General features: G+C 45.4%; 1 protein-coding gene across 1 annotated transcript in view; it reads right to left on the bottom strand.

Moving 5' to 3' along the window:
• The window catches only part of ITPR2 (inositol 1,4,5-trisphosphate receptor type 2), a 458,186-nt gene extending 445,799 nt beyond the window's left edge, over window positions 1–12,387 (bottom strand). Inside the window, 1 exon segment of the mRNA XM_049783873.1 lies at window positions 12,270–12,387. Coding sequence (XP_049639830.1) covers window positions 12,270–12,361 — 92 coding nt within the window. The 5' untranslated portion in view covers window positions 12,362–12,387.
• Between the last annotated feature and the right edge of the window lie 5,989 nt (window positions 12,388–18,376).

Here is an 18,376-nt window from a genome sequence, read left to right as displayed (position 1 = left end):
GGAGGGCTTTATTGGGAGCCCAAAGATCACACCCAGGAGAGAAGAAAAGGTAGGTTGTAAGGGATCAATCCAAAAAATGCTTCAATCTATTGAGTGACAAACACCATAAAAATAATTATCCTGAAAAAAAATAAATAAATAATTATCCTCGGACAGAGAGATAGCACAGTGGTAGGGCATTTGCCTTGCACACAGCCATTCAGGACGGATAATGGTCCGAATTCCAGCATCCCTTATGGTCCCCCGTGCCTGCCAGGAGAGATTCTGCTGGGTGTGGCCCAAAAAACAAAATAATAATAATAATAATAATAAGTACTTATTATTATTATTATTATTATTATCATCATCATCATCATCATCCTGGGGCCAAAGAGATAGCACAGCGGCAAAGCATTTGCCTTGCACACAGCCAATACAGGACGGACCCTGGTTCAAGATCCGGCATCCCAGCCTGCCAGGAATGACTTCTGAGCACAGCCAGGAGTAACCCCTGAGTAATGATGGGTGTGACCCAAAAACAAAAAAAAAAAAAAAAATTATCCTGAATAGAGTGAAGACTGGTTATTCCAACAATTGCCAAAACTTCAACAAATCTATTACTAGACTTTAAGTTCATGGTTTATATAGAAAAACTAAAAGTACTGGAAAAAGAGAAAAGTAACAATGTAAAACAAAGTAAAAATGTTTAAAAGACCCACCTATATTAAATAAATTCACCAATTAATTTGCCACTTTCTTTTTACTGGGCTTAAACTCAGAGGAAGTGCAGGGTGGAAGGTGGTGAAAACAAACTCTGAGGATATGAACCAATGAGTGCTCAGGTTCAGCAAGTAAACAAAAAGTATATACTTCTATTATTTCTTCCAGCTTTGAAGATAATAATATAAAATTGTGGCTTTTTTCCAAGCCCTTCCTCTCTTGAACACGTATATCCTTCTCTCCAATAGGCTTTTTCCTACCTGGAGAAGCCCACGTTCTCTCTTGAACATGTGTGTCCCTACCTTTCTCTCCCCTCACATCTTTCTTTTTAGTTTTGTTTTGTTTTTATTTTTAGTTTTTTGGGCCACACCTATTGAGGCTCAGTTTACTCCTGGCTATGCGCTCAGAAATCGCTCCTGGCTTGGGGACCATATGGGACTCCAGGGGATCAAACCTCAGTCCGTCCCAGGCTAGTGCTTGCAAGGCAGATGCCTTACCTCTAGCGCCACCACTCCGGCCTCTCCCTCACATCTTTCTAAATTTCTTTAATGGAAATTATATCTTAAAATATAAAATTGGGGTTGGAGAAATAATACAGCAAGCAATGTGTTTGCCTTCCATACAGCTGACCAAAGCTCTATCCCCTGCATCCATCCCTTACGGCCCTATGAACCCACCAGGAATGATCCTTGAGCTCAGAGCCCTGAGCACTGCTGGATATGATACCCCCCCACCCCCACCAGAAAAGTAAAATTAAATTTTAAATTAAAATCTAATTGTGGTGGCTCAATCTAATTGTGGGTCGGGCATTGGAGTTGTACATGGCAAACCCTGGCTTGATCCTCAGTTCCCATATGTCCACTGAGCACTAGCAGAAGTGATCCCTGAGCACAGAGACAGGAGTAATACCTGAGCAGCATTAGGTGTGGCCCAGAAACCCAAAAATTTTTTTTAATTTAATTAGTTGAATAATTTTAATTTTATTAATAAATTAAACAAAATAGAAAATCAAGTTGTTTACTTCTTTGGGGCATTATTAAGATGGAAAGTTCCATTTAAATGCCACCTGCTCCTCCCAAAGTCACCATGGCCAGGGTTGAAAAAAAGAGCCTGGCTCCCTCTGATTAGCTTTCAACTGTCTTCATAGCATTTGAAAAGAATTACGTACACTATGATCATTTAATACCAGTTTTACCACCAGATTTAATAATATCTACATTGATTCCCTTATTAAACACTTACTAATCCCAAGAATTACACGAAGTGCTGAACACAGCAGGTGTCAAATGCCCACAGGTCTCCCAGAGATCGGAGCCAAGTGTCCAGCATAAATTCTCAAAAAAAGAATGAGTTCTTGAGATAACAATGAAAAATAATAGCCTCTCTTCACACTGTAGTCAGGCCTTATTAACTATTTCCTGAGTGAGTTACTGATGCACTCTGTAGCACATTCCTGAATAAAAGCAAATCATTTGCATAGGTACAAGGACTTGACTAATGATGAAGACACATTTCCAATGTTCAGACTATTTAAAAAATGCTTACAGAATCCCCTGATGATTTAACCAATGCTTCACTAAGAGTTAGAAATCGTTGGATGTATTTTGATACAAACTACAAAATAATTCTTGTTACCAATTATGGGTTTGAATTCTGAGAACTAATTTGGCTATTTCAAAGATAATCACTAAAAGCACTTCATTGGTTTCAATTTCACAACTCATAAAATACAACTCACACACATAAATATCAGGGACTGGAGTGATAGTACACCAGGTCAGGGCTTTTGCCTTGCAGGCAGCCGACCCAAATTCAATCCCTGTCATCCCATAGGGTCCGATGAGCCTGCCAAGAGTACTGAATGCAGAGCCAGAAGTAAGCCCTATGTGCCACCAGGTGTGGACCCCCCAAAATAAAACATAAAAACCCTCAAAAAATGAATGCTTCTGAAAGCTGACCTAGGCAACCCAACTTTCCCCGTGAGTACTAAGATTTCTAAAATGTACAACAATCTGGATAGAGATATAGTGCAACAGACTAAAGTGCACACTCTGATTATAGGTGCCCTGGATCAATTCCCAGCATCCCTCTGTGCCCCTAGTATCACCAAAAGCGACCTCCAGAACACACAGCTGGATATAACCCCTTAGTACCACTGGGTATGACCCAAAAACCACACACAAAAATGTGCAACCAACCTAAAAAAATATCCCATACATAAATAGAGACAGAAATAAAATAAAAACCAACTAGTATTTGCTACAGAAGTTTAATCAACCATCTCTAATTGCTCAGCATTATAGACCATTTCCCATAAAACACTGCTTTTAAACCAGGAACATTTTTATGGTAAACATAGGACCGTCTATTTCAGAAACATCAGCTTCCTACTTTGTGGTTTTCCTCTACTGACCATAACCAAGAAAACATTTCATTTATATTCTTTAAAATAAATATGGCTAGCAGGGAAGAAAATTTGGAGAAGCCAAAAAATGTCATTTTGAACTGACTTTTCTGTTCACAAATGTAATATATGTCTAATGAATTCAGAGATATCTAATTAAATTCTAATATGTAGAATCTGAACTATACAAGATACAAGAATTACCACTAAAATCCTCCACCAATGTTTCATGTCCTGCTTTATTAATATGTTCTTCTGCTTATATGCAGTATTTGCAAAGTATACTCAAATATATTTTCAGGTATAATTGTGGTTTTCTAAAGACATACATAGATAGATACAAGATAGATAGATAGATACATAGATAGATACATAGATAGATACAAGGTACAGGGCACTTGCCTGGCATGCCACCAACCCAGGTGTGATCCCATTACCATATACAAGTCCCCAAACACAGCCAGGAGTGATCCTTGAGCAGAGAACCAGAAATAAACCATGAGCACTGTTGGATGTGGTCCAAAACAAAAAATATATAATAATTTAAAATAACAAAGATATACAATGAAACTTTCCCATCTAAAATCTGCACAACAGTAGATCTCCAAAACAGTTATAATGCATTTGAAAGGTAGAATTGTCTCCAATGAATGAATGAAATGATTATTAAAAAGTTTCTTCTCGGGCCCGGAGAGATAGCACAGCGGCGTTTGCCTTGCAAGCAGCCGATCCAGGACCAAAGGTGGTTGGTTCGAATCCCAGTGTCCCATATGGTCCCCCGTGCCTGCCAGGAGCTATTTCTGAGCAGAGAGCCAGGAGTAACCCCTGAGCACTGCCGGGTGTGGCCCAAAAACCAAAAAAAAAAAAAAAAAAAAAAGTTTCTTCTCTGTGACCCTGGGTCATATTCTGATATAACAACAAAAATAGAGTCAGTAAAATTAATTTTACTGCTGTGCTATAAACATGCCTGAAAGTCGACTTTTACTTCTTCTTTTTATATTTATAGATGAGGGCACACCTGTGCTGGAATTTCAGTTTTCAGTTTTACAGTTTGAGTTTATGGTACTGTTCCTATATTCTGTAAGCTTCCAAGACACTCTATATTATAGTTTATAGTATAAACAAAGAGCTCAAAGCTTCAGGTTACCATAGAAAAAGAGCTAGAATAGGACCAACTTCAGTCTGATACACAGAGCCTCAGGGCATGTAGGGAGGGATGTCTGACCCAACACAGCTCTCAGCAAGCTGCAATAATAAAGACTTTCCAGCTTAAAATAAGTTTCATGTTCACCACTTCAGAAGCTGTCTTTGTACTTCAAGTTCCATAACATAACACTTTCCAAAACAACTCAATATTCACTATTAAACTATCTTCACTCCCCAAGTAAACACACATGCAAGTGCCCAGTGGATCTTTAAATATTTGTGTCACATTGTCATATGCCTCAAGCAAAACAAAGCTAAAGACAGTAGGAGATATTTGCTATAACTGGAAGGTTCTATTTGAAAGGTACTAAACAGAATCTACAAGTTATGCAAAAGGAAAAGTTGAGGGACAGAGAGAGAACTCAAAAAGTTGGAGCACATATAGAGAGCCCCATGGCCAGCACCTAGCACGGCCAGATAACCCCAAAAAAGTAAAAGAAGAACAGTTGCTTCATCTATGATCTTGCATTGATAAGACAGTCCTATAACAAAAAAACATCATTTTAAAATTCTGATAACCCCACAAATGTATAGGGACCAAAGCAATAGCACAAATAGTAAGAAGTTTACCTTGCACATAGATGACCAGGGTTCAATCCCTGGCATCCCATTTGGTCCCCCAAGTCTGCAGAGTAGGGCCAAGAGTAACCCCAAAACAAACAATCAATCAATAAATAAATAAATAAATAAATAAATAAATAAATAGAAGAGGGGCTGGAGCGATAGAATAGTAGTAGGGCGTTTTCCTTGCACACAGCTGACCCAGAACGAACCTGGATTCAATCTCGGCATCCCATATAGTCCCCCGAGCCAGAGCAATTTCTGAGCACAGAGCCATGAGTAACCCCTGAGCATCACTGGGTGTGGCCCAAAAACCAAAAAAAAAAAAAAAAAAGAAAAAGAAAAGAAGAAAAATTCTGGACCAGAGCAAGAGCACAGTAGGTAAGGCATTTGCCTTGCATATGGCCAACTTGGGACTGACCTCAGTTCGATCGCCAGCATCCCATATGGTCCCCCGAGCCTGCCAGGAGTGATTTCTTTTTTTTGTTTTTGTTTTTGTTTTATTTTGTTTTTGTTATCCAGGAGTGATTTCTAAGCACAGAACCAGGAGTAAGTCCAGGAGTGTCACCAGTGTGGCCCAAAAACACCTTGATTACAAATATGATTGTAGTTGGGTTTCAGTCATGTAAAGAACACCCACCTTCACCAGTGCAATATTCCTATCACCAATATCTCAAATCTCCCTCCTCCCCGTCCTGCCCCCACCTGTACTCTAGAGAGGCTCTCTACTTCCCGCATTCATTCACATTGTTATGGTAGTTCTCAATGTAGTTATTTCGCTAACTGCACTATCACTCTTTGTGGTGAGCATCATGTTGTGAGCTGGACTTTCCAGCCTCCTCTCTTTTGTCTTTGAGAATTATTGCAAAGACGTCTTTTATTTATCTTAAAACCCACAGATGAATGAGACTATTCTGCATCTATTTCTCTCCCTCTGACTTATTTCACTCAACATAATAGATTCCATGTACATCCATGTATAGAAAAATTTCATGACTTCATCTCTCCTGACAGCTGCGTAATATTCCATTGTGTGTGTGTGTGTGTGTGTGTGTGTGTGTGTATACACCACAGTTTCTTTAGCCATTCATCTGTTGAAGGGCATCTTGGTTGTTTCTGGCTATTGTAAATAGCACTGCAATGAATATCGGTGTGAGGAAGGGATTTTTGTATTGTATTTTTGTGTTCCTCGGGTATATCCCTAGGAGTGGTATAGCTGGATCGTATGGGAGCTCAATTTCCAGTTTTTTGAGGAATCTCCATATCACTTTCCATAAATGTTGGACTAGACAGCATTCCCACCAGCAGTGAAAAAGAGTTCCTTTGGTAAACCAAAGACCCAAAAGAAATAAACTAATTAAAATTAAAATTTAAAAATTAAAAAAAATTTTTTAATTTAAAAAAGCTCAAGTTAGGGGCCGGGCGGTGGCGCTGGAGGTAAGGTGCCTGCCTTGCCTGTGCTAGCCTAGGATGGACCGCGGTTCGATCCCCCGGCGTCCCATATGGTCCCCCAAGAAGCCAGGAGCAACTTCTGAGCGCATAGCCAGGAGTAACCCCTGAGCGTCACAGGGTGTGGCCCAAAAAAAAAAAAAAAAAAAAAAAGCTCAAGTTAGGGGCCGAAGAGTGCTGGGGTGTTTGCCTTTCAAGCAATTGACCAAGGATCGACATTGATCCAAATTCCAGTGTCCCATATGCCCTCCTGCCCCCCAGCCCCCTTGCTTGCGGGGAGCAATTTCTGTTTTGCTTTGTGTGTGTGTGTGTGTGGTTTTTGAGTCACACCCGGCAGTGCTCAGGGGAAACTCCTGGCTCCATGCTCAGAAATCGCTCCTGGCAGGCACGGGGGGGGGGGGGGGGGGGGGGGGGGGGGGGGGGGGGGGGGGGGGTAGTACCGTATGGGAAGCCGGATTAGAAATGATGACCTTCTGCATGAAAGGCAAACACCATTTTTTTTTTTTGGTTTTTGGGCCACACCCATTTGAAGCTCAGGGGTTACTCCTGGCTATGAGTTCAGAAATCACCCCTGACTTGGGGGGACCATATGGGACACCGGGGGATCAAACCTCGGTCCATCCGCTTGCAAGGCAGACACCTAACCTGTAGCGCCACCTTCCCAGCCCCGAAAGGCAAACACCTTATCTCTAAGCTATCTCTCAGGCCCCAAAATTTTTTGTTTTGCTTTTTTGTTGTTGTTGTGGTTTTTTGCGGGGAGCAATTTCTGAGCACAGAGCCAGAGCCAGGAGTAACCCCTGAGCACCACTGGATGTGGCCCAAAAAAATAAAGCTCAAGTTAGCAGTGGCTAAAACAGGCACATGGACACATGAGCATATAGTTGTGGCTGACCTCTCCCCCAGATCCCTAAAGACCCCAAATCCCTGCTGATTCCTACCACCTGCCCACCCCTACAGGAACTCAGTCCTCCCAGACTCAGCCCCAGGGATGTAACTTTGGAGCAGGGAATGGCCTGTGGCAGCAGTCTGTAAATCATCTCCATATCAAGAACACAAAGAAAGAGGAGAGGGATCATTAGCATATTTGAAACTGTACAATTTATCTCTAAACTTCCTCCTTCTCTCTAAAAAAAAATAGCAAAAAGTTCTAACTATAAAAATGCACACTGTTTTGTAGCAAATACACTATTTATATAAGTTATTTCATCATACCTGTGCATTAAAACACAAACCAATTTTCCTTAAATTAACATAACTGTTTCCTAAATAGATATTTCCATCAAAAAGTAAGCTAAGGAGTAGCCATCAAGGTCAGAGTGATAGTAGGGTATGGCATTTACCTTCAACACAAGTGATATGGACTCAATCCCGGACATACTATGGAGTCCCCCAACTCCCACCAGGATTAATTCCTGAGCACAAAGCCAAGAGTAACCCCTAAGCATCATCAGGTGTGTCCCCCAAAAAAAGAAATAATGATATGAAGGAAAAAAGGAAAGAAAGAAGGAACAAAGGAAGGAAGGGAGGGAAGAAGGAAGGAAGGAAGGAAGGAAGGAAGGAAGGAAGGAAGGAAGGAAGGAAGGAAGGAAGGAAGGAAGGAAGGAAGGAAGGAAGGAAGGAAGGAAGGAAGGAAGGAAGGAAGGAAAGGAGGGAGGGAGGGAGGGAGGAGGGAGGGAGGGAGGGAGGGAGGGAGGGAGGGAGGGAGGGAGGGAGGGAGGGAGGGAGGGAGGGAGGGAGGGAGGGAGGGAGGGAGGAAATAGCATCCAGGCACTTTTATGCCTATCCATGCTGGATCAACAATATTCTTAACTTAGTTTGCAACAGTCCTAGATTCAGAAACAACATATAACTACGAGTTAAATGATAACCAGAAAAAAAGTAGAACTGTAAATTCTTAAAATGGGCATTCTAATTTTTAGGGAGAAGAAATCAGACTTAGGGTCCCAGGACCTAAGAAAATGTTCCCACATTTCCAAGGTAAGGACCCCAAGAAAAGTCTGCTAAACCATACTGGAAATGTGGGAGTAACTCCCCCCCTTTTTTTTGCCTAAGACATTCATTACCTTATTACACAAAGCCCCAAATCTAAAGAACCACACACATGTCCCAAGCATCCTTGAATGCTAAATGTTAAAATAAGCAAATGTATAATTAGACATCTTTTAATACTTTAAAACACTCAGTTCTCAATAACCATACTTTTCACCAAAATTTGGAATGACTTAACTCTATCAAAAAGGCAAAAGAGGGGCCAGAGTGATGGCACAAGTTGTAGGTGCCTTGTGCACGCTAGCCTGGGGCGGAACGTGGTTTGATCCCTTGGCTTCTCATATGGTCCCCCAAGCCAGGAGCGATTTCTGAGCGCATAGCCAGGAGTAACCCCTGAGTGTCACCGGGTGTGGCCCAAATACCACAAATAAAAAAATAAAAAATAAAAAAGGCAGACGGAGCCAGAAAGATAGCACAGTGGTAGGGCGTTTGCCATGCAAACCGTCGACCCAGGAACAATGGTGGTTCGAATCCCAGCATCTTATATGGTCCCCGGTGCCTGCCAGGAGCAATTTCTGAGCAGAGAGCCAGGAGTAACCCCTGAGCACCGCTGGATGTGGCCCAAAAACCAGAAGGAAAAAAAAAAAAAGGCAAACAGATGAAACAGCTAGAATTTAATTTTCCTGAAGCCTAATTTTCAGTTCTTCCGTTGAGTTCAGCAAATTAAACTATGTTATTTAAACAGATACATGTCAGTGCCTTCCAATCCAGCTGATTCACTCCATCAGTTTGCAAGCTTTTTTGAAGAAGCGTAAGGTCCACAAACATAGCTGTATAATACAAATATTCCTGAGATCTGTCCTTAAGGAAAAATAGGGAAGAAAACTATTCATTTTTATCTGTTTCATTTTTATAATATTCCATAGAGGCAGTAAGAGGAAGAACAGTTTCCCTCCTCAGTCTCCAGAAACAAATAAATAAGAACAATGTTACATGACTCATCCACAGCAACATAGGACCACAGCCTGCAACTAAACGCATGAAAATTCAAGAAGTAGGCTCTGTATTTCCTATAAGTGTGCAAAAATCCTGCAACAATATAATGAAAGATTATAGCACCAGGCTCCTTGATTCCAGGGTCCTAAGAACTTGCAAAATAAAAAACATCTACAAACTATCCTAAGCCTTTCTCCAGCAACAAGGTAGGTTACATCCCCCTATGGGGCCTCATAAGTAAATGGAAAAGTCCAAAAAAAATTGTCAGCAAAGGTTTTTGAATACACAGCAGCTCTAAATCAATTCACAGTAAAATGTGTCACGAATCCCAAGTGTTTTTTAGCAGCATTTTCTTGGGTTGCATCTCATCTCCCAGGTGAATGGGGCTCTTGAGGGGGATGCATCAAAGAAGGCTGTTTGAAGCTGATAATGTATTTGGTGAATCTCTGGCACATAAAGTTCCATGGGGACATAGGCCTGGAAATCCTTACAAAACTCAGGCCATGGGGTCCCAGAGAGAGAAAAACAGCAGATCTCCAAAACCAGGTTCCATCAAGGGCAATGGGCCTGAAGTTCCCACCTCACCAGAATCCGCATGTCCTAAGTTTCTACCAGAAAACATTTTTTTCATTTGTTAATGAAAAATCATCCTGGACACATTCTAAGGGAACAGGACTTTCAAAGTGATGGTTTGAGAGGCCTGGGTGAAAATGTAGCAATAAGGTTTTTTGCTTGACATGAAATCCACTCAGGTGGGGTCCCCAGAATCCCATATGGTCCCCTGAGCCCCAGGAACCAGGAATAACCCCTGAGCACTGCCAAGTATGCCCCCACCCAAACAAAGTGACCTCAAATAAACATAGAGAATTTTCTACATACCCAGTCTGCAGTTAAGGGTGAATTTTAACCCAAGAAATACAGCCTTGGTTGGGAAGCAAACCAAGTACAGCGTGGGCTATGTGTGTAGGATTCTCGGAGAAGTCACTCCACCTTTCCTCCCTTGGGTCCTCCTAAAGGTGCAGGGCTGTAGCGTCCTGACTCATGCCCCCAGAGCCACAGACATGTACTCAGCCACCACCCACCTCTGCTGGGTGACACGCCCCTGTGCCCTCCGCCTGTCCCTAGAGCCATTTGGTCAGTCCCCAGAGCAGGGCTGACCCTGCACACAGAGGTTACGTAACATGCACTAGGCCCTACGTTTCATAAGTGGACAAGCTGGCTGGGATCAGCCTCCATGCATTCTGGGCCCTCCTGCTCAGTTCCCAATAGAGCACCCAGGAGGTGGTGCCGCCAGGAGACTGAGAAGGGCAGCCAAGGGTGTGTGCAGAATGTGACTGGGGACATTCATATCAGCCTCACATGTCAATTAAGATACATCTCAAAGGGGCGGGGAAAAAAAAGATCCATTTCTAAAGCACTGGTATGAACCCTACCACCACCAGCACCACTTCTTGACACCCAGCTGGAAAGTGTAAATTGCAGAAACAGGGGGAGCAGGAACCTTCATTTCTCTCCTTGCTCTGGGTGTGCTCCCCAAAATGGTCTAGAGTTGTGGCCCAGAGACTCTGCTGGCCCTTAACCCTAGCCCATAAAGCAATGGTCCTCAACCCCCTACATGAGGAGAAAGGAGAAACACTCATGCCACAGCCTGACAACTCCCAAGCAGAAAGACCAACCATGCATGAGTGACCCGTGCTTTCCATGATGGCCTGACCTCACCCCTGATCAGGCTCCCGCATGTTGGGGTCAAGGAAGTGCGTGTCCGTTCCCCCAGTGCGTCTGTCATTTCTCTGCGTGCCTGTGTCGGTGTATGTCTCTATGTCTATCTCTATGTAGGTCTCTGCATGCTTCTGTAAGTGTCTGTGGGTGTCTCTGCACGCGTGTCCCCGCGTGTCTCTGTGTCGTGCCTGTGTCTATGTCTGTGCTTGTCTGAGTGTCCATCTCTACATAGGTCTCTACATGAGTCTGTGCGTGTCTGCAAGTGTCTATGCACGCATGTCCCTGCGTGTCTCTGTGTCCTACCTGTGTGTGTCTGTGCTTGTCTGTGTGTCCGTTTCTATGTAGATCTCTGCGCGCTTCTGTGTGTGTCTGCGGGTGTCTCTGCATGCGTATCCCCACGTGTCTAGTCCTACCTGAGTGTGTCTGTGCTTGTCTGTGCGTCCGTCTGTACGTAGGTCTCTGCATGCTTCTGTGCCGGTCTGCGGGTGTCTCTAAACGTGTGTCCCTGTGTGTCTCTGTGTCGGACCTGTGTCTGTGTCTGTGCTTGTCTGTGTGTCCGTCTCTATATAGGTCTGTGCGTGTGTGCGGGTGTCTCTGCGCGCGTGTCCCTGTGTGTCTCTGTGTCAGACCTGGTCTGTGCTTGTCTGTGTGTCCATCTCTACATAGGTCTCTGCATGCTTTTTGTGTGTGTCTGCGGGTGTCTCTGCTCGAGTGTGTGTCCCCCCCCGAGTGTCTGTGTCCTACCTGCGTATATGTCTGTGCTTGTCTGTGTGTCCGTCTGTACGTACGTCTCTGCATGCTTCTGTGCCTGTCTGCGGGTGTCTCAGCACGCGTGTCCCCGCGTGTCTCTGTGTCTTACCTGTGTGTGTGTGTGCCTGTCTCTACATAGGTCTCTGCGTGCTTCTGTGCCTGTCTGCGGGTGTCTCAGCACGCGTGTCCCCGCGTGTCTCTGTCGTGTGTGTCTATCCTGTCTGTGTCCGTCTCTGCACGCGTGTGACTCGTGCGTGCGTGTCTCCGCGAGTGGCAGGCGCGGGAGGCGAGGCGAGGCGCGGGGAGACCAGAGCGGGGCGTCCGGGGCGGTGAGGGGGAGGGCGGGAGACGGTCCCCGTTCTTGGGCCGCGAGGAGGAGAGCGCGCGGATCGAGCCCCGAGTCCTCGTCAGCCCAGGCCGAGAGGAAGCTGCGATCGGGCGCGGGGCAGCCGCCGCACACTCCCTCCCGCCCGGCCGCCCGGCTTGCCCCGCTTACCCCAGCGTGCTGATGAAGCCGTTCACCGCGCCCTCGGCGTACAGGGACACGATGTCCCCGATGTAGAGGAAGCTGGACATCTTCTCCGACATGCTGCCGCGCGTGCGGGGCCGCCCTGAGGCCGGGATCGGAGGGGACGGGGACGGCCGAGCGAGCCGGCCCGGGAAGACCCGCGCGAGCCGAGCCGAGCCGAGCCCAGCGCCGCGCCGCGCCGCGCCGGTTTCCTCTTCCTCAGCGAAGTTTCCCCGACCGACACCTTCGCCCCGCCCCGGCACCTCAGTCCCCAGAGCGCGGCGCGGCCAGTCCCGGCCCGGCCTGCAGGCGGCGTCGCGTTCTCCTCCGGGGACTGGCGCTAAGGCGGAAGCCAATCCGAGAGCGCCGGCCAGAGGCGGGGAGGGGCGTGGCCTGGTGAGAGGGGCGTGGTCGTGGGCGGAATTTAGAGTTAGCGGGCGTTTCCTTGATAGCGATTGGATGGAGGTCGTTTTGCGGGCGGGGTCTTTGCGAAAGTGGGCGTGTTTGTGGGCCTCGGGACATGGCCCGAGGCCGATCTCCACAGGTCCTCGCACCAAGGAAGGAAGCGCGCGGTGGCCCGAGGTGGTAAGGGGCGTGGTTACTAGCGGGTAATTTGTATAATAGGCTATCCCTTGATAGCGATTGGATGGCAGTCGTTTGTGGGCGGGGACTTTGGGAAGTGGGTGTGTTTGCGGGCCTCGGGATGTGGCCCGAGGCCGGTCTCCACAGGTTCTCGCACCAAGGAAGGAAGCGCGCGGTGGCCGCTGGCGCGCGCGGACTACTGCGGACTTAGTGGTGGACCACGGTGGTGAGAGGCGTGGTTATGGACGGGGGGGGGGGGAAATTTGTAGAATGGGCGTGTCCTTGATATCGATTGGCTAGTGGTCGTTTGTGGGTGGGGACTCTGGGAAGTGGACGTGTTTGTGGGCTCAGGGGCCTCTTGAGGGAAGGTGGGCCGCTGGCGCGCGGCGCGACTTAGTGGTGGGCCGAGGTGGTGAGGGGCGTGGTCATGGGCGTGTCCCTTGATAGCGATTGGATGGCGGTCATTTGTGGGCGGGACTTTGGGAAGTGGGCGTGTTTGTGGGTCTCGGGAGGAGACCCGAGCCCGGTCTGCACAGGTCCTCGCACCATGGAAGGAGGCGCGCGGCCCGGGCCGGACCTCCGGGGCCACCTGGGGGAAGGTGGGCCGAGGCGGCCCCGCGCCTGCAGAAGGGGAGGAGGAGCCAGGCTGGGGTCGAGCTGACTGGAGGCCCAGGAAGGTACTGAGATCAAAGGAAAGTAATAGGAATCGGAAAGAGGAGAAATAAGTGAGAAAAGGAAGGAGGAAGGAGGCAAAAGTTTGGAAGCAGTACTTGACGTGGTTTGTGCTTTTTTGCCGCAGGTCCATGGCGCTGGCGAAACCTGAACTCTGAGCGGAGGCCCCCAGCGGCCCAAATGGTGCGAAGAGGTGAGAGGTCCCTTGGCAGAGCCATCTCTTTCTGGGAGAGTTTCTTCACAGGGTTTGAAGGCCTCCACCGCCATCATGCACGAATCCTTCCACCACTGTCCCTAGAGGCTTCTCAGTTCTGTGCCCCAGGTCTGGGGTACAGAGCAAAGTTCTCTTCCTAAGACTCTTCCATTCTTGGCCAATAGAAGAATTGTAGCCCCAAGTTCCTTCCCACAGAGCAATATGATCAGAAAAGTAGAACTACTGGGGACAAAGTGCCAGTTCTCTCACCTAACCAGAATCTGGAATCTAATCTCACACTTCCGAATGTGCTGTAAAATGCTTTGGGGGACTAGAATGATAACACAGCGGTAAGACAAGACGCTTGCCTTGACTGCCGCTGACCCAGGACAGACCTGGGTTCGACGACTCCCCACATCTCATATGGTCCCCCAAGTTTACCAGGAACAATTTCCAAGCGCAGAGCCAGGAGTAACCGCTGAGCATCGCTGGGTGTGGTCCAAAAACCAATAAATAAATAGTTTTCTTTTAAAACAATGAAGGCAGACGGGAAAGAGAGTACACAGCAGGTAAGGTACTTACTTGCCTTGCACATAGCCAACCTGGATTTTATTCCCCCAAGTATAGTTTATGGTTTTCTGAGCCCAGCCAGAGTGATCCCTGAGCACTGCCAAGGGTGTCGGGAGGAAAGGGCCATTCTGGGCTTTGGTTTGTAATCGCTAGTATATGACTCTGTGTGTCTTACATGTCTACAATGCAGTGACTTGGTGACTCTATGGCCCATGAACCACACAGGTGCTGCACAAATTGACCCCTTCCTCAACTGAAGACTGCAGTATAAGCCAAGGTGAGTATTCCAGTAAATAGCAGTAATGTCACCCCAAGGTGAGATCCTAACCACAGAACCAATGATGGGGCAGCCAAGGGAACTGTAGACAATCAGGGGTCTCAAACTTAATTTACCTGGGGGCTGCAGGAGGTAAAGTCAGGGTGATCCTTGAGTGCAAAGTCCGTAGTAAGCTTGAACGCTGGGGGGTGTGACCCAAACAACTAAAACAAAACAAAACGAAACAAAAAAGATTCCTCTAGGGCGGGCTGCAAGTTTGAGACCTCTGCAAATAGAGTGTTATTATTGGGTACTTTAGTGATGAGTGTAGCAGGCTAACAGCGGAAAATATTTCAATATCACATTTCCTGTTAATTGATTTACCTCAATAAAAATAAAATTTTAGGGACTGGAGTGATAGCAGAGCAGTAAGGCATTTGCTTTGCATGTGGCCGACCTGGAACAGACCTGGATTTGATCCCTGGCATCCCATATGGTCCCCTGAGCTTGCCAGAAGCATTTTCTGAGTGAAGAGCCAGGAGTAACCCCTGAGTGTCGCCAGATGTGGCCCAAAAACCAAAAAGAAATGATAATAAAATAAAATTTTAGGAGGCAGGAGAGAGTATAATATGGTGTTTGCACTGCACCCTACTGATCCTGGTTCAGTCTCCACCACTTCCATGTGATCTCCTGAGCCCTGCCAAAAATGATTTCTGATTATAGGGCCAGGAATAAGCCCTGAGCACTGCCATTTGTGTAAATATATGTGCAAAATAAATAACTTTTTATAGACAATAGAAAATTACAGTAAGCTAATATATTTTCTGGTAAAAATTGTTTTACCACCCATGCTGGTAGTGAAATAGCTAATTTCATACTTTGTACAACTAATTCAATTAGTAATATGTAACTATAGAATATAGTCTAAAAAATGAGTATATGTATGGAAAATGCTTTTTTTGTTTGTTTGTTTTTTTGTTTTTTGGGCCACACCCGGCGGTGCTCAGGGGTTACTCCTGGCTGTCTACTCAGAAATAGCTCCTGGCAGGCACAGGGTACCATATGGGACACTGGGATTTGAACCAACCACCTTTGGTCCTGGATCGGCTGCTTGCAAGGCAAACACCGCTGTGCTATCTCTCCGGGCCCAGAAAATGCTTTTATAACTATGCTTGCCAAAGCATTAATAATGATATTTAGAAATTAAGTTAAATACTAAAAAAAATTATTGGCATGCATTCATAGATTTCCCAGCACATGGCTGATTATTTGTATCACTAATATAAATATAAATAAAGATATCACAATAAAAATAATATGGAATGATATATAAAAGTATTTTATTCACACTCATAAAGCACAATATTCTACATTGAATATAGTTGCTAAGATGTAAGAAAACTCAACATTCAGTAAATGGTATTAAATGTTGCATCTTCAAGTGTCAGAAAAGGGTGCTGAGTGGAAAGTCAAGAAACCTTCAGAATTTGAGGCTGGATGATGATACAAGCAGGTAGGCACTTGTCTTACATGCAACTTACCAGGCTTCAATCTTTTACACCACTTATGGTCCCAGGCACTGCCAAGGATGATCCTGAGCACCACCTAGTATGGCCCAAAAATCAATAAAGAAGAAATTTGTGGAAGTCAAACCCATCGCACTCACTGACTCGGCTCCCAGCTGCAGTGCAGCTCCTCTGACAACATTATCAGTGCTGAGGCTACTTATTTCTGGGCATCAGCTTCCACAAAAGTACTGCAACTGAACTTACTATTTTGGGGGATGCAGTGGGATTTTAGGGCCACACCTGGCAGTGCTCAGGGATCACTATTTTTGATTTAAGCTAAGGTCCTTGGACTCAAGCGGGATCTGGCCACACTCACCATTACAATTACAGCCTATGCTTTTCTTTTTTTTTTTTTTTTTTTTTTGGTTTTTGGGCCACACCCATTTGACGCTCAGGGGTTACTCCTGGCTCTGCACTCAGAAATCGCTCCTGGCTTGGGGGGACCATATGGGAGACCGGGGGAGCGAACCACGGTCCGTTCACTTGCAAGGCAGACACCTTACCTCTAGCGCCACCTTCCCAGCCCCAGCCTATGCTTTTCAAAGGAAGCACACATGGTAATGACACTCTTACAGTAGGTGACACAAATAGTGAAATAAACAGGGCTGGAGCAATAGTACAGAGGGAAAGGCTCATGCCTTGTACATGGCTGGCCCCAGGGTTCAATCCCTGGCATCCAGTATGATCTCCCAATCACTGCTAGGGATAATTCCTAAGTACAGAGCCAGGAGTGATGCCTGCCTGAACATCACTGAATATGCAAAGAGAGAAATAGAAGAAAGGGAAGGAGAGAGAGAGGGGGGAAGGAGGAACAGAAGGAATGATGGGAGGGAGGGAAGAAAAAATAGGAAGAAAGGAATAGCAAGTTAAGAATGCTCAACTCTCAGCAGGAGTTTTTTGTTTGTTTTTTTGACAAATAAAGGACATTTTTATTAATGGGCAGATCAAAAACTATTAACTCAAGAATGCAAAATATACCTTGAACCCAGTGACAAAGAATTGGTGTTAATAATACATGCTGAAGCAATGTGACACTTTTTTTTTAGCAAAGTTCTGTATCATTTTTTATTGTCTAGAAAACTGACTATGAACCTTTCATTATTAAAAAAAAATTCTATAGGGGCCAGGCGGTGGCTCTAAAGGTAAGGTACCTGCCTTGCCTGCGCTAGCCTTGGACGGACCGTGGTTCGATCCCCCGGTGTCCCATATGGTCCCCCAAGCCAGGAGCAACTTCTGAGGGTTACTGGGTGTGGCCCAAAAACCAAAAAAAAAAAATCTATATATACAAAAACGAAACAATTGTGCACAGTAGCTCAAGAAAAGAAGCTACCATTTCTGCAGAGTGATGGGCAGAATCATTCCTTTGGAAGCAAATGTCCCTTTGGAATTTTCAAGTTACAGAAAAACTAATGGAGAGAGAGAGAGAGAGAGAGAGAGAGAGAGTTTAAAAAGACATGATAAAAGGTACATACTGCACAACCCAAACTGTTCTTTCAGCTCCAGAGAGAGAGAGAGAGAGAGAGAGAGAGAGAGAGAGAGTTTAAAAAGACATGATAAAAGGTACATACTGCACAACCCAAACTGTTCTTTCAGCTCCAGAAATGCTGCCCTGCTTTTAAAAACAAATGTTACCACAACATCATGGGCAAATGGCCACACAAACAAACCACTTTTTGTTTGAAAGCACACACACAATTGTGAATTCAAGATCCACACTTCACTTTGAGAAAAAGAGGCAAACCAAAAAAAAAAAAAAAAAAAAGCACAACTCATTCACACCTGTCAAGTTTAACCAGGCTGGTTTAAGACTCAAGTGAAGGGCTGGAGAGATAGCACAGCAGTAAGGTGTTTGCCTTGCATGCAGAAGGACAGTGGTTTGAATCCCAGCATCCCATGTGGTCCCCCAAGCCTGCCAGGGATGATTTCTGAGTGTAGAGCCAGGAGTAGCCCTTGAGCACTACCGGTGTGACCCAAAAACCAAAAAAAAAAAAAATACTCAAGTGAAATTGGAACATAGCAAGGCTGACACCATTGTTATGTTGGTTTTGCATATATAGCATTGAAGAAAAAAAATTTTTTTCAGCATTCAGAGAAATGGGGAAAGATAACATCTAGAAATGAATATATCTATGTAGTAGGTACCACCTTGCAGAACTATTTCCAACCGTCTCTCTAGGCCTTCCTTCTACAATAAAGCAAGAACTTGAGGGCGTCATTAATAAGCCTAGGCAGGCATGTACCACCACTCCCACAG

The sequence above is a fragment of the Suncus etruscus genome, chromosome 11 (genome assembly GCF_024139225.1).
Source record: "Suncus etruscus isolate mSunEtr1 chromosome 11, mSunEtr1.pri.cur, whole genome shotgun sequence".
NCBI lineage: Eukaryota > Metazoa > Chordata > Mammalia > Eulipotyphla > Soricidae > Suncus > Suncus etruscus.
The sequence above is the reverse complement of the archived record's forward strand: the minus strand, read 5'-3'. Positions and strand labels throughout refer to the sequence as shown.